Source organism: Onychostruthus taczanowskii, unplaced genomic scaffold (assembly GCF_017590055.1).
Source record: "Onychostruthus taczanowskii isolate IOZ18803 unplaced genomic scaffold, ASM1759005v1 scaffold6, whole genome shotgun sequence".
Classification (NCBI taxonomy): Eukaryota; Metazoa; Chordata; class Aves; order Passeriformes; family Passeridae; genus Onychostruthus; species Onychostruthus taczanowskii.
Window position 1 is genome coordinate 10145741 of NW_024503679.1, and position 16084 is coordinate 10161824.

The 16084-nt window shown below is 44.6% G+C and overlaps 1 protein-coding gene across 1 annotated transcript in view; it reads right to left on the reverse strand.

The window, feature by feature from the left end:
• The window catches only part of LOC121343663 (cell migration inducing hyaluronidase 1), a 45568-nt gene that overhangs the window by 8604 nt on the left and 20880 nt on the right, over nucleotides 1–16084 (reverse strand). Inside the window, exons 11-17 of the mRNA XM_041419039.1 lie at nucleotides 14495–14670; nucleotides 13720–13929; nucleotides 8237–8442; nucleotides 6277–6346; nucleotides 5384–5512; nucleotides 4637–4722; nucleotides 1818–1949 (exon numbers count right to left, since the gene is read on the reverse strand). Of these exons, the coding sequence (XP_041274973.1) occupies nucleotides 1818–1949; nucleotides 4637–4722; nucleotides 5384–5512; nucleotides 6277–6346; nucleotides 8237–8442; nucleotides 13720–13929; nucleotides 14495–14670 (1009 nt within the window). The remainder of the gene's footprint in view (nucleotides 1–1817; nucleotides 1950–4636; nucleotides 4723–5383; nucleotides 5513–6276; nucleotides 6347–8236; nucleotides 8443–13719; nucleotides 13930–14494; nucleotides 14671–16084) is intronic.

The window sequence follows — 16084 nt, forward strand, 5'->3', positions numbered from 1 at the left end:
AAACTGTAACAAGCAAACTAGTGGGGAACAGCAGGGTTTAATTACTGTGCTCAGGGGGAACTTGGGTTTTTCCAGACTTGTTCCCATTCCAGTTTTAGAAGATCTCTTTTGGCACATCTTGCAGAGTTTGCAGATCACATGAAGCAGCAGACACACACCTGATTGCTCCAGCTGGGTTAAGATGGTGATTACTAGCCATAGTTTATTTGCCTGATAAAGCTTTATCCCTTTGTCTAATGATCACACACTTTTCTCTGGTAGATAAAAGAATCATGCTTATCTCCCACTCCAACCAGCTTTTATTATTTAATGGTGCTTTGCTTTACACACTGTGCTTCCCTGTCTTCATGTTTCACAAAATGCTTCCATAAAAGAGCTTTGCAAAGTAATAAAAAAGAGCAGCTTGGCTTCTCCTTCCTCAACAGGAATACAGAGATCAGAGCTTCCTTATTTAAAAATAATAATTTTTAAAAATCAGAATATCTTTCTATTTTGCTGAAATTTCAATATAAGATAAATAACAGATGTTGTCCTTGACTGCTGCTTAGAGAAATGCTACAATGAATTGATACTTCGAGTCAGTCTTGATGGTGACTTCACACCAGCATCACCTCCCACGTCTGTCACTGATCCTGGCAGTGGTTTGGGAGCAGATCCCCTCACTGTGCTGCTGTCTGTAGGTGGCAGCCCTTCCCACCCTATCACCTCCTTGCTTCCCTGCAGACCACATTAACGCTGTCCCTGTTAATGGGATACATAAATTAGATTCTAGCCATAGAAAAGGAAATTACTCTGGCTATAAAGACAATTACAGTTTGATGGTTGCTTCCTCCAATTCACACACACTCAGAGATTTGCTGCTGGAAACTCATAAAGCACTTGGTGATTTAGCACCCTGCCTTTGCTCCAGCAAAGGATATTCAGCAATGCAAATGTCCCAGTGACCGAGTGGGATCTGTGAGGGCAACACCTGCTGGCCGTGGAGCAGGGTGGATTCTTGTGGGTCATAAGAAATACAAACTGTATTGCTCAAAATGACATTTCTGGGTGTTCTGCTACAGCCCCATTCTCACCAGCACTACTGCCAGATTATCCCACTGGTTGCTTTAAGAGGTTGGGTCACTGGAAGGTAAGAAAGCTCTGGCTGGGAATTGGACACCAGATATCAGCATGGCAGCCATTCCAATCAGGCAGCAGGGTTATCACAATATCCCTCCTAAAGGGGCTTTTTCCTTTTTCTCCTCTTCGCTAGGATTGAAATCAGGAGCCTGGCTCAGAAACAGAAACTGCAGCAGGTCATCTGTTTTCAAGTGCAAAACAAATATCAGCTCTGGCCAGGGCAGGAAATGGCCTTCAAAGAGCACAACACACACTTGCTGCTGTGATGCATAGTTGTATGTCTGCTTCATCAGTACCTGCTTATTCAGCATTACACTGAACCACATAAAACTGATCTGTGATCAGGCTGAGCCAGGAAAGGTGGTGCATTTCACTGTTTTCTTTTCAAAGCACCTTATCTTTAATATTAAAAAAATTAGGTTTTATTTTTAGTTATTTGCTTCTGTGTATCTGTGTGTGTGTATTGTGACAATTTGTTGCTGGTCAGCATCGCACAGAGAAACAACCTGAGGGATGCTCAGCTCAGACAAAGCAGGTTTTGTTTGTGTAAAATAATGCCTGTGGTGGCTTAACATTTCATCTTCATTTCAATCTTGGCCATATGAAAGGTGCAAAGCGATATAAATAGTCTGAACCACAGCTATGCTTGCCATAAACACCAGGCTGAACTCTGAGAGTTGAAATAAGGCAAAACTCACTGGCAGTTGTCCAGCCACACATCTCCACCTCGCAGCCAGGCCCCGTGATCCTGATTCTTGTAGGCAATAAAGCCCTCAATTATTGCAGGTTCCCTGGGCTTCAAAGGATCAGCATCCTTGTGTGGGCTGTACCTGCAACCAGAAGGAGAGAGGAAAGGTTGGCGAGGGAAGGTGGCCTTGCTGCCTGCATGGCCCTGCTAAACATCTGCTTTATGGTAACTCAGGAACAGCTTTGGGACCACACTCCATCCACATAGCGTGTCTGCTCAAGCTGTGATGGCCAGGCCCAGCTGCCAAGGGAAGGAAGATCCAGGCAAGGCAGTTGTAAAGACCTGCTCCAAGTTTCCTTTCACCTTTCTGGTATTGTATTGCTGATATATTGCTGAAAGCATGGAAAGTTTATTATTGCTCCCAAATGTTCCAGATATTTTTTTAATCTCTTGCTGCTATCCTTTAGCATGTTCCTGTTATTTAGATAAATATCCTTTTGTTTTCCCTTTTGAGCATTCTTATCTCCTAACTCTGGCTATACTGTGGCCATGAGTACCACTGCCAAATTTTTCTTGCTGTGGAAAGGAATTTGAAAATCTTGGAGAGGGGCTGAGAGTATGTCCTTCACTACTCCCACTACACAGGACACACGTACAAGATTTAGTAACCCTGAAGTTCTCAGTATGATGAAATATTGGCCCGCTTTGGTGAAAAAAAAGCAGACAGAAGCAGAAACTGCAGCCATGTGTGCCCTCAGCTGCTCCCTGACAGCCACTGCTTGGGCCACAGGATCCGAGCAAGGTGATGCTGAGCTTGGCTGTCATTTACCCCATCCTGAGGCTCCTTTCTGCTCTTGGAGTAGCATCCTCCATCACACTACACGGCTTAGAAAACATGACAGATGAGTATCCAACTCAGTGCCAGCAGCGGATGGTCCAGAGATTAAAATTCATTCCTCACCATGGATAGTGAGGCCAAGCTGTCAAATTGCTAACAGATATTCAATAGCACTTTGCTTTGCTTAATAAGCCATCATATCAATCTAAAACTGAACATCAGGCTGATAGGGTTCCAATAAATGAATATTGCTTTGGCAGCTTCATCACTGTGAATTTACTTTCAGAGACAGATTTAGTATCAGCTCTCGTGAATTCCCCAGGCATTGTTAAGTACAGATATTTTGAGATGGATTCCAATTTCATTCACATTCATGATAACTGGAGGAACACTACAGGGTCCAGAATTTGACTTGGACATTTAATGCTGTTACTGAATGCAGAATAATCTCTCCAGCTCTGTCACTGTCCAGCCCAGCTCACAGTTTGCTCCAGCCAGCCCAACTTTAGTCATTTATTCAGTTCAGTCTTGACATGTGAAAGGTGGAAAATGGAATAAATAATCTGAGCTGCAGTTTATGCTGCTGGGTAATCCCCAAGCACAACCATGACTGCAATATGAATTGTTTGGCTTCCAAGGGCCATTCTTGCCCTTGTATGGCAAGGGAGAAATTGCCTTTTCTAACCACTAACTGTGCCTGTGGCAGCAGGCAGTTCCCCAGGCACGTGTCCAGCTGCATGGAAAAGCAGCATCAGGCTCCCAATAGCAGGCTGCTCTTAAGTTTTTTTTTTAAGCAGCTACTTTTACCATTTAATTAATCGCTTCAACAAACTGAGCATTTAAATAATGTAAATAACATTCACTTTTGAACATCTTTTAGCATCAGCTGCTAGCCAGGGCGCTGGGGTGATGTGGATAACTGATATCTGAGCTCCTGGCTGGGCTCTCCTGGGAAGGAAGATGGATCCCACCCCTGTAATGCTTGCCCAGTGCATGACTACAGTAGTCTGGGTAACCCACACCCCAGAGATGAGAAGGAGACAGAGTTGTCATTCTCCCCTGCTGAGCAGAGGCTTTCAGCAGGTTTCTCTCCCTTACATGGTTTCTTCTGTCAAGAAATGCAGTTGTGGGGGAATGTAGGTTAGGGTGCAACTGGAGGCAATTGGTCTGTTGGGAAAGAAACTATGAAATTTGAGAGTATTTAAATCCTTTTGCATGTCTGGGGGTTGTAACTAAGAGCCAGACTCAACCTGTAATGAGATACAAGGGTGCAAGTGCAGCCCTTTCCTCAGCCTCCTCTGGGGACAGCTCTGGGGAAAGAGTGGGATCTCAGAAGCCATCAGACCACAGCAGGTCTGCTGGTATGATACAATCTAGAGAGAGGTTTCCATTATTTTTAAGTTGCTCCATTGCACCACAGAGAGGCTGTGCACAGCAGCAGAAATGAAGGATTGCTCTGTGTATTTAATTGTGATTGTTACTGCAGTGTCAGGTTTGGAACTAGACTGAAATCTGAAATCAAAGCATGAGCTCCATGACATAAGCACTCCCTGTTCAAGCAGGTTCTAAAAGAATGAACAAAATTAATAGCATTCCCAAGAAATACTCAAATTTCTTATTCCTAAGAAACTCTTGCAGCAACTTCTGCCCAGAGGGACTGTTGACCAGGCAGTGAATTTCCTTCCTTATGTAAAAAATTTAAAAATCAATGGAACACCCTACAGCAGATGTAATATCTACACCAGCTCAGCTCAGAGCTAAAGAACGAGGATGAAACCAGAAGAGTGTGGGTGTTGAGGGTGTCTTATAAAGGAAAATGAAGAGATGAAGTCAGAAATGGCAAGGTGTACCTAAGTGAAGACCTTTCCTCAAAAAGAGCCAACCCAAAGGCATTGCAATGATTCTTTTGAGCTTCCCTGGAGCAATTTCATAGCTTTCAGTCAGTGTTTTAGAGAAGTCTTTTCCACATCAAACTATGCAAAACACTTTACCTCCCAGAAATCAGTGTCAGGATAGGTCTTTTGTCCTTGGCAGAGGCTGGGGTGGTTTTAACGCCGTTATCAATGATCATTCCAGCCTAAAGGAAAACAGAGATGTAATTATCACAGTATATATATACATTTTACAGCTCTTTCCATCTCCAGACTCTACCTCCAATTGTTCTAAGCCAAACTCACCCACATGATGCTAAGAACAGCTTCTGTTAATAGCATGTGAAACCGAGGGCTGCCAGGACTTGTATATACCCCCCAAAATGGCTGCAAATTCCCAAAGCTGCACTTTTCTCATAATTGCATGTATTCCCATGCACCTAAACCTTCTGCGAAACACACAGCCCCACAACATGGCACGCTAAGGAGAAAATAAGCAGAGACAGCGATTAGGCACAGCGGCCGTATTTATCCCTCTAGAAGCTGTTCAGGTAATTGCCAGCATTGGCAGCTGAGGTGTATAATTAGACAGGCTGTCAGCAGGTGCTCCTGGAGGCAGTATTTCAGGAGCACAGAGGCAGGGAAGCAGCCCCAGCAGAGGGGAGAGCCGCTCTGGATGCCCAAGCGGAGCAGGTGCCGGCTGGCTCCGAGCGCTCCCGCGAGCTGCCTTATCTCAGACACAAGCGTGCAGAGCTCCGAGAGAAACAGGAGGCACAGGCTCTAATAGCTTTCAGGCCTGGGAAGCTGGAGTGAGGGATGGGGCTTGTTCCGAGGCAGCGTTCCCATTCCCGTTGCGCGCAGACTCACCCGGTAGTTGGAATGCGCGCGGTTGTTGGAGAATTTCCCCATCGGCATGTGCTCGGAGTAGCCAGGGGAGTACATGCCTGCCGAGGGACCAGTGGGCACGTGGTGCAGGACAAACCAAAAGCCTGTTTCCTGAGAGAGAGAAGGGACATCTGAGACTTTGCTGGTCTGCACTAGCCCCAGGAGAGCCACAAGACACACGCCAGGAGGTTTCAGGACAAATCACAGCCATTGACCTGTGTAACGCTCTGCAGCAAAGAGTTTAACGCACATGAGCACTGATATTCTCCCTTCTGATCTTCAGGGTGCCTCAGGTTAAGTTTTGGCATCAATATTGGAGCATAAGTGAGGCTTTCCAAATTTAAAAATTAAATAATTTTTATTTAGTTGCCTAAAAATTGATCACTGAGTCCTAATATAGCTACCCAAGATTTGAAAGTGTTGGAAAGACCACATCTCTCTGTTTTAGGCTTGGTTTTCTTGGTTTTATGTCTTCTCAGGATAATAAAGATCCTGATGTAACCAAAAATGACTGTGGAATTAGCATTTGGGCTGACTGAAATTTTGGAGCACCATTACTGTACCACAATCAACAATATCATTGCCAAAGGCTTCTCTGTGACTCCACAGTCACATTTGTTTAATTTATTCAGGCTGCACACTATGGAATTTTGTTAAATACAGCTCTAGAAACAGCAAGTGACAAGAAGTTTGGAGCAAAAGTAAAACCATTCTTTTTATTGGTGGCACCAGCCACATTAATATGTGTCTCAATCAAGCAGCTTTAAAAATGTCTGTGACACAAAAGCAGGTTTTAATCCAGAGAGAGCCTCCCTCAGCCTTGCAGGGCTGTCACTGGCCTGAGCTGTTACCAAATAAGAAACTTGTGCACTCACTTCAGATCCAGCAGCTGCACAGTTTATAAGGTTGTTGTGTGGGTTGGCTATCCAGAAGGTGGATACAGCACTGCAGGTCAGAAAAACAAAGAATAACACGAAAATGACAGTTTGAGCACACACCAGAGTCACCCATAAACTCCCCCAGTGCAGGCAGGGCTGATACCTCCCCAGATAAGGGGCCCTGCCTAGGGGCAAGAGGAATGTGTTTTTCCTTTTTTTTCTCATACCTCGTGTCCTCTGTGGTTTGACAGAGAACATGGCCTTATCTTTTAAAACACCATGTATTAAATGAGGAATTTCAACTGCAATTCCAAGCCTGCTATGAAGCTGTCAGATGTCAATCATGTTTTGTGATAAGGTAAATATGTTGTTGCACAAGTCACAGAAAAGAACTTTGCCCCCACATAAGCCCTTGGGTTCATTAGAGACTCGTTTAATCAGGGAACCCAATGAATTGCCTGCTAAGGGCTTTCCAAGTGTACCCCCGCATCTGCCTGTTCGAAGAGCTGCTGTGACTGATTAACTTTATTTTCTCCCACCCTCCTGCACATTTATTTTGGGACAAAAGCATTCCATTTGTCTAATGCACATAAAAGACTCTCAACTGAAAGATTCCCATCAAGGAGGACAGATCAATCCATCCATCACTGTCCATCCTGTGACATCCAGAATTTGTTAACCAACAAGCACAGCAGACATCCAGCACTTACAGCCAGCAGACTGGCCCCTACATTTGCTGGGTGAGATTTGCCCTTCTGCAGGATATGAACCTGTGGAACCCTTGTGTCTATGTTAATCTTGCCTGAGGGACTTCACAGGGGCTTTAGACCAACTGATTTTGCTGATGCATTTCCGTTTGTCTGGATTCATCATGAAAACAGCAAAATTTTTCTATTTTGGGCGTGGGACTGGCCTAGAAATAAACAAATTTGGATTATTTATAGACCACCTCCTGCTGTGTAGGCAAGGGCAAGGACAGTGTATTTCCACAGTGACTTGTCTTTCAGCCTAATCCCGTTCTTCAGAGCCTCATGGACTGGGCAGGTTACGGTGTCATTTGGCACAATCCTGTTGTTTGAATTCCCAGCAGCAGCTCCCTGCCTGCCTCTCCCAAGCTGATGGAGCCACAGCTGTTGCTCATCCCCTGTCTCTGCGCTGGGATTAGTGTTGGTGTACTCATGCACTTCCAGGCTGGATGAGCCCAGTGCAAAACAAGCTGAGCCGTTTTTCTGACCAGATCTTGAATTCTTTTATAAAGGAAGACAGGGCAGATCAAAGTACCTTAACACCTTTCCATTAGAAAGCACTCATCCATGCAACAGTCTTCAAAATTACACACAAAATATGTCCATATGACTATTAAACAAATTATCAGTGGAAAATGAGCACATTGGCTAATTAACCCTTATTTTAAGAACAGGGATATTAGGGGTATTTTATAAACAAACACAGATGTGAAAAAGAGCATTGCATGAATTCCTCTCTCTCCCTTGCCAAACTAAAAAGTTAAAAATACCTTTGTTTGAACAAAACCTCAGCTTATTCTGAGGACAAAATGGGTGATATTGAAATCTTTTCAAAATCAACTGCCATTTGAGATGAGCACGAATGTCAGAATGTGGCCCATTCTGAACTCAGCTACTTTTTGCTGAGCCATCACCAAAATGATGGTTCAAGACTCTACAAAGCACAAGGCAGCACACTTTGCAAGAAAGATTTACAATATTTTGGGTGGGAACCGTCTCAGTGGACTTCATACAAAAACTTAAAAGTACACCCTAGGTCTGTAGGCATCTGAATAGCACAAGGATGAAGACCCCAAGGAAACCGCTCTCCCAAATTTGGGGCAAGCAGACCAAACCCCTACAGATATCTACATAATCCCATACACAGAATGCTGTCTGTTATGGCCAAGTCCTGCAAGGAGAAGGAAGAGAAGAAGAAGGCTCCCACTCACCTGCAGTCCTGCCTGGGTTTAGGGATGTAGCCTGGGTAAGCTCCCTCTGTGATCAGCTTGCACATCCTGCTGTCTCGGTCGGAGGGGAGCAGAGTGCTGGGCTTCACCAGCAGCCCCAGGCAGTGGTCAAATGTGTTGCGCTCCTCTGGGCCATCCTCCGTAAAAAAACAATGGCCCAGAGCATCGTAACCCACCACATCCTTCACCTGAATGGACAGAACAAGGGTCAGTGTTGAGGTTTTGTGCTTCAGCCACTGCACAATTAGAACAAACTTTAGTTGATGGCACATAGGAGCCTCAGTTCCCTTTTGAACTCAGGATCTATGACCTAAACCAAAAGCAAGGTTCCTCTCAGCCCTTAAGAGCTTATAGCCAAAGCAATAACTCTAACACTTAATTAGAATTTGTCATCACCTAGGAAATGCTCATTCCATTCCTTTGTTTGCCTGAGAAATCAGAGACTGTCTTAGTACGAGGCTGGCAAAAAAAACACAGGGTGGGGGATGAGGAGAGGAATTAGACATTCAAATCACATCTGGGCTCATTAAGATGAGCCATGTGAAGTTACATGGGCAGCTACATAAAATGCAACCCAAAAATGCAGCTGAGATGAAAAAATATTTTTCCAGGCTATCAGAGAGGCAGAAATTTGTTTTCCAGACAGGCTGGCTTGTTTTGGGTTTAACCTGATCTTTTTCTTCAAGTTGTTGACAGAAGCTTTGCTTGACCCTGAGACAAATCAGCTGGCATTAATCAGTGCTGCTCTGGTTTTGGTTTGGATGTTGGTAACACTGGGGCACTCTTGGTTGGACAGAACAACAGCCCTCACACCACTGGATGATCTGAGAGCAGGAGTGTGAGTTTGAAGCCTAAGGAGGGGACAAGATGGGAAGAAACAGCCCTTGGACATGCAGCAATTGTGTCCAGAAAATCAGTTGTCAGTGGCTATATCTGGGATATAGAAAATTAATTTCAGGTCTCCATTGACAGGGCAAGGTCTGGATCTCCTGGGCTCTTCCCTTGCTGTTCCCATCAGCCACCCCTCATCAATCACCTTGGACTCAGGAAACCTCCCTAGCAAAGGTTAATCTGCCACAGAAGTGTTCCTCTAAATGCTTCTGATGAAACAGTAATTGTCAGGGGACAAAGGACAGTATTAAACCTGTTAGAAGACCTGTTCATCATGGTGTCACTGAGAGACCAAGTGCATTGGCATTCAAGTGCTTGAATTGCTTTTGTAAACAGGCTTGAGACTTTGTCACCTTCACACCTCATTCCTGAGGCAAAGAGCACCAATTTCAAATAAAATCCCAGTATTAGTGTTGAAATGATTACAAATATGTTTTCACATGAGAACAAACAATTTGCTTGCCAAATCTGTTACTGGCTTACAACCACACAGACTTCTATTATGTAGCATCCATGCTCCAGTGTAAATACTCAAATCTCTGAGCACAAGTCATCACAGTAAATTAAACACTGCTAAAGTGACCTGCAAAATGGTACATTCCATTAAGCTCCCTCACTGAAATTCACTGCTAACTTCCCATGTCTAATAAGTGATAGATTTTGCAAGGTTTAGCCTTCTTTATTTAGGTGTAAAACATATATACTAAACAGTACCCCCTCAGAAGAATGAACTATCCCAACCTTGTTATGATAAAGGCTTACAGGACAGAACATTTCAAGAGAGTAGCAACATTCAGCAGAAGATTTCCAACACATAGAAGAAATTTTTTACCACAGAGATGTCAGAATTCCACAGAAACTGCCACCAAATCCTATAAGCTTTCTCTCACAGGACAGTAATACCAAAAAGACACATAAGCAATGGTGTTGGGACATTTAGATGATGGAAGCAGTTTCCCTAGAAAAATGTTTGCCACTTCAGCCATTTATCTTTCCAGCTGACACAACTTTGCACTGGGACATGGACATGGAAACCTGCAGTGACCAGACTCAGCTGGGGCAAAGCAGAGGAGTGCTATCCCAGGGGATCACATCTCCCAGAGCAGAGGGAGAGAACAGGAGCAGAGTGAGACAGGGCTGTGCACTGGCAGAGAGCTCAGAGCCAGTGAAAGCCTGTTCTCCTAACTCATCCCTGAAAGGCCACGGAACAAGAGGGAGTTACCAGCCAGGAATCTGGTCCCTCAGGCATTTGTCACCTTCTCTTTGATTAATTATTTCCCCATAAGCCATCTCTCAGTCACCTCTGACTTGCTCCTGTGCCTGTTTTCATGCACAAGCCCACTGCTGAAATGCTTGCATGGAAAATGAGATGCTTGCTCCAAAATCACTCCTCTAATGTATTTAATTATTTCTTTGATTAAAACCTTGTTAATAGTCCATAATCTTACATTAACCATGGGCAATTTAGAGCCAGATAATGCTCTTCCTGGCAAAACAATTGCTGTGAAGTATAGCTGGATTAGTAAAAGCAGACACCACTGAAGCTGTTAGATAGCATAACCTCTGATTCATGAAGTACAGGTCTCCCCTGGATCTTGTTAGACTTTACCATTTAATTTCCTTCCCCAGTGGCTGCTTCTACTTTACCTTGCACACAGGGATCCAATGGAGAGTGGGAATCAGAGCAAAGTTCCCTCCCTGGGATTGCAGTTTTGTAACTAGGCATTTTTTTGGCCAATATATTGCAGAAAACATTGGGTAACTATTGCATTTAAAACAACAATTATGGTGAGAAACTCATTTCTACAGCTTTGTTTCCAGAAGGACCCTCTGTGCCTCTCAGCTAATATGAATTTACATGCAAGTGCAGAATAATCCATCAATGAGGTGAGCTAATGTTGAGACAGCTACTTCTAACAGACTGTGCAGACCCACAGAAAAATACCTGTCATCAGAAATAACTGGATACTCTTTTCTCCTAGACTTTTCAGAATCTATGAGTATCTCTGAAGTGACATGAGAAAAGTGACAGCAAAGCAAGCAGGAGAGCCTGTATGTAAATTACCTGCCTGCTTTAATGACAGTAAAAAACAACTGATGCCCCTCTCCCATTTATTAAAACATTTGCACAGGTACTCTACAATACTTGTGCAAGAAGCAGCTCTGAAATCAACAGCTCATTGTTAAGGACATCATTCAGTGCTGTGCTGTGGTTTAATAATCCAGCTGGAATTTTTATGGCTATTTCCAAAGTGTGCACATCATTAAGGCAAATTTTCCCTCAGCAAAGTACACTTTGGATCTACCTGATCTCAAAGGGAATGAATGTTACCTGGGGAAAGACAGAGCTCATCTTTGTTTGCATGAGCTGAGTTCTTGCATGTAGAAACAGCTGCTGCCACCCAAGTAAAAAGACAATAGGCAACTGGGAAATGTATACAATAACTACAGTAGTCATCACAAACCCATGTGGGTGTCTTTGAATAAAGCTGGGGGAGAAGGAAGAGGAAAGGAAGGAGGAGATTGTGGTGGGATCACCTGATGAATCAAGGCACGGAGCTGCTGACTGCAGATGTGTATCAGAGCCGTGAAACAACACCTAAGTGATGCAACTTTTGGAGCATGTTTTCTGTGATGCAACTGAACAAAATTGATCAGATTTCTTTAGTTCACTGAGGCTTTCTTTTCAGCCATCAGCAGTAATGATGAGGTAAAAAAAAACCAAAACAAGTATAGGTAGAGCTTCATATTCACACATTTTGATAAACTAAAATCCAGAGAGATTGTATTGACTAAATAATGTCCTAAATTACAAGAATTCTCTTGGGTGCCTTGTCATGGAGGCAAAGTATGATCATTTAGGGAATCGTGGTTGTTCAACAACAGCAAGAGAATCAAGTTGCTTTCATCAGCTACATCAGCCTGTCTAAATTTCTCTTTGTCACCTCAGCTGGAAAAGCCTGAGCACATGGAGTTCTATGCCATGGATCCCCCATGGCACAGTTGTTGCCCAGAGATTGCACAAGAGACAGAACAATTTCCAAATTCTCTGCATGAACCCATCCATCTGACTGATAAGAAAAATTCTAGGTTCTGGGTATTTGGTTTGGAAACAGGGAATGAAGATCTCACATTAAATCCAGAAGAAACTGCAGCTCTTCAGCAGCTGTGCAGCCTCTGTGCAGCCAGAGGATGTGTTGATGGTGCCACTGGTGACAGCCCATCACAGTGAGACAAATGAAACCTGCAATGCTGCCCTGCCACTCTGCACATTAATTGTGTTCTAAACCCCTCTACTGCCAGCTTCAGATTGAGCAAATGCCACATGACCCTGAATGACTTATATAATTCATACAGTAAAATGTCTCTTCATTTCAGAAACCATGTTCATTTGGTAGGTTTTCAAGATCATGTTATAAACTTAGAAGGACAGAGGTCAAACCCAAAACCTCAGATTCGAAAATAGCAGATAAAAGCTGGTCTACTTCTGGAACTGCAATTTAAGTGTCCTTTGTTCAACTTCTGTGCATTTTAATTATGCCTGGGACTCTCCCTTCCAACGCTGGCACTTCTAGAGGTATGAACTCCTAATGCACAGTGACCATGCAGGTTACAACTGCCAATTATATTTCCACTCAAAATTCTGTTATATATAGCAGCAGGGCTCTTGACAGTACAAATTCTCCTCTTCAGGGCTTGGGTATACTTTTTTTCTTGCCATTTCACTGAATGGGTGAGAGTCCTTTGCCTAGAGAAATCCTGCACCTTTAATATTTGCTTCTTGAAGATCACCCAGTCCCCCTGGACTCCTCTGCCCTTCAGGACCTGCCTCTCAAGGGACTCTGTCAACCAGGTTCCCAAACAGGCCGAACTCTGCCCTCTGGAAATCCAGGGCAGCCGTTCTGCTGACCCCCCTCCTTACTTCTCGTAGAATAGAAAACTGCTATAATTTTGTGATCACGATGCCCAAGACAGCCTCTAACCATCACATCACCCACTAGTCCTTTTCTGTTCACAAACAACAGGTCCAGCATGCCTACCCCACAAACAAAGGCACCCCTAGATCCGGGAGAATCTGAACATGTTCTTGACATCTCTGGTGTGCTGTAACTTGTCTGGTAACCATCAGTCATTCTAGAGATTTATCCTAAAGGACTTCTTGTTATGGAGGGCAACTCTAACAAATCACAGCTCCGTGAGTGCTTAATGCTATGACTGGCATTGCAAGCCCAAACCTTTATTACAGGAAAGATGAGGCACACTTAAAGCTTCTGATTATCCTCTTTAAATAGCAAATTCTGTGTCTGCTGAAAGATCCAACCACTCATTAGGGATGGGCTGGTCTGCAGACACTGCAGTAGCCAGACAAATGCTCTGCCCACTCTGAGTCACACACAGCCCCCAGTGCCACACTGGCAGGTTGAGATACTCCTTGTACATCCAGGGTGGGAAGAGTCAGGCATTGGCTTTAACAATAAAACACATCATTCTGCAATAATTAAGGTGCATTCATGCCATGAGGAAGTTTTTTCCCTGCTCTCTTCATCTCTGAGGCAGACACTGGAACTTCTTACCAGTAAGCCATTGGATCCATGGACTGTGACGCAGCGGGAGAAGGTGTTGTGGATGGAGGTGTCCTTCACATAGGTTGGAGGGTGGTAGCCTCCTTTCTCATCCACATCTCCAGCCATATGGAAATGAATTGGGTAATGCCCCATTGTCTGCTGGCCCATGTGTTTCAGTTCCAGACCTTCAATGTGCGTAGCCTTAAAATCAAGACCAATCTGGAAAGCAAAAGAACAGCAGTCAAGAAAAACAAAAATCTGTTGAGGGCAAGGAGGGGGAACACAGGCGTAGGAAGGGCTGCATCTTATCTCCTGAAGGATTTACTGTGTGGAGGGGAGTGTGTGGCTGCAGGGTGAGGGAGAGAGGGCCATGGTGCCTAAGGAGACCATGCTCTTTGATTTCCACACTGCTGCCATAGATACATTTAACTTAACTGTAGAAGGAAAGCAATTCATATTTATCATATTCCATGGTTTTCAGCCAGCTGGGTTCAAATCAAACTTCCTGGGCTAAGCACTACCAAAATCCAGGGGAAACTGGGATTGGGATGCAGAGACTTTATCTCAGGTGCATTGATCATCAGCCTCAATGTCTGCAGGGGCATGGCATGCACTTCAAAGCCAAAGGACAGGCAGCAGCCAGAGGGTGGATCTGCTGTACCGTGGGAGAGCTTGTTTGCTCAAGGGCTGATGAGGAATTTTTCCCTTCCTGCATCTTGGCTTCCTTGCTGTGTGAAGGCGTGGCTGGAAGGAGGAAAGGACAAGCAAAGGGCTCCAGCCTCACCTTGATGTGTCCCCCAAAGGTGTCGAAATCAAAGAAGGAGCACAGCTTGCTGCTGTACTCGTAGCACTGCTGCTCCATGTCGCCCATCACCACGACGTTGCGGCTCAGCAGCCCCACTTCCGCCCGCATGTCCACGCCGTCGACCACCTCGCCCACGTGCAGGTATGTGGCTTTCCCTAAAGGAACCAGATCCAGTTTCAGGGTTACTCTGCCAATGCTGCTGGCTTCCCAAGGGCTTCCTGTGGTGGGGCTGGCATGCTAGTGAAAGGAGCAACCGAGTCAGCACAAACTGCTGGCTGACACCTCAAAGGAGGGAAGGCTGGAGCACAGGGGACACCCAAGGTCTTGGTGAGATATTTGCAATGGAGGAAGTGGGATTTTTGGTCTTAGCTTCGTTTATCCAGGGAGTTAAACCAACAAGTCTGTTAGATAAAACACAATTCCTACCTTGAAAAAGAGCTGCATACTCTGGGTTACAAGCAGCTGTGTATGAACATCCAAAGCAAAAAAGCCCTGATGGTGCAGCTGCTGAAAAGTCTAAATCATCAAGGTTAGCACAGCATTTCCCATAGTAAGACATGGGGAGCTGCTCAGACCCCAGAGCACTACCCTTGGGCAAGCATCAGGCAGATCCTGCTAACACCATGGCTGTTGATGCAAGCAAGGAGCAGAGTGGGCAGAAAGCCTTGTAAGAATTGTGGCTTGGGACAATCACAGCTCCTCACCAAGTTTGTGGGCTGTAAAACCTCTGACTCCCTGGCCTCCCAAACCTCTACATTTTAGATCTACCCTCACATCTCCAACTTGCTCCCCAGGCTTCCTCCTGACCTAATGCAGACAAAGTCAATGGGATCTTCCATCTACCCCAAGCCACACCTCTCTTTGCCAAGCCAAGTTGCTCATAGCATCTTCCACACACACCCTCCTCTATGGAGGGATTAAAAGCACAGAAAAACTTTCCTTGTCCTGACCAGAAAGGGGGGAAGTCCAGGCAGTGGGGATGTCTAGAAAGCAAAGTATCCCTTTGTTGTAATTTCATTCAAACATATTCCTACTACCTCCTTCCTTCCGCAGGTTTTTGCAGAGAAAAGTCAGCTGGGAAAAGGTTCACCTTACTGACTCCATTCTGTATTATTCCAGTAAAAATAAGTAATAAACTCTTTAAGTAAACACTGAACTTTGAGGAATGCTACACTTGCATGTATTTAATTTCCATTGAATCGTTCAAATCCTTAATTAGAAACAAATGGCAAGCCTGAAGCCTGGCTATCGCTGCACAGCACTTTATGCTTAAGCAGAAGTGCCAAGTCAAGGGGAGGATTTTGAACACTGAAACAATATTATTTTTAACCAAAACATGATGCTATGAATGTATAAAAAAGATAAGCAAACACCATTCACTGCCTCTTCTCCTGAAGCTGCAAGCAGTGTAGTTTGATGGGGTTTGGGAAGGTGAGAGCTCCACCCTGCTCTCCCGCTGCTGCGTTGTGGGACAGGGTCCACACCACAGCATGTGCCTTCTGCCTGTGCACCTCTGCCTTCAAAACCATCTGATCTTGTGAAAAACACTCCCTGTTAACTAGGGGAGTG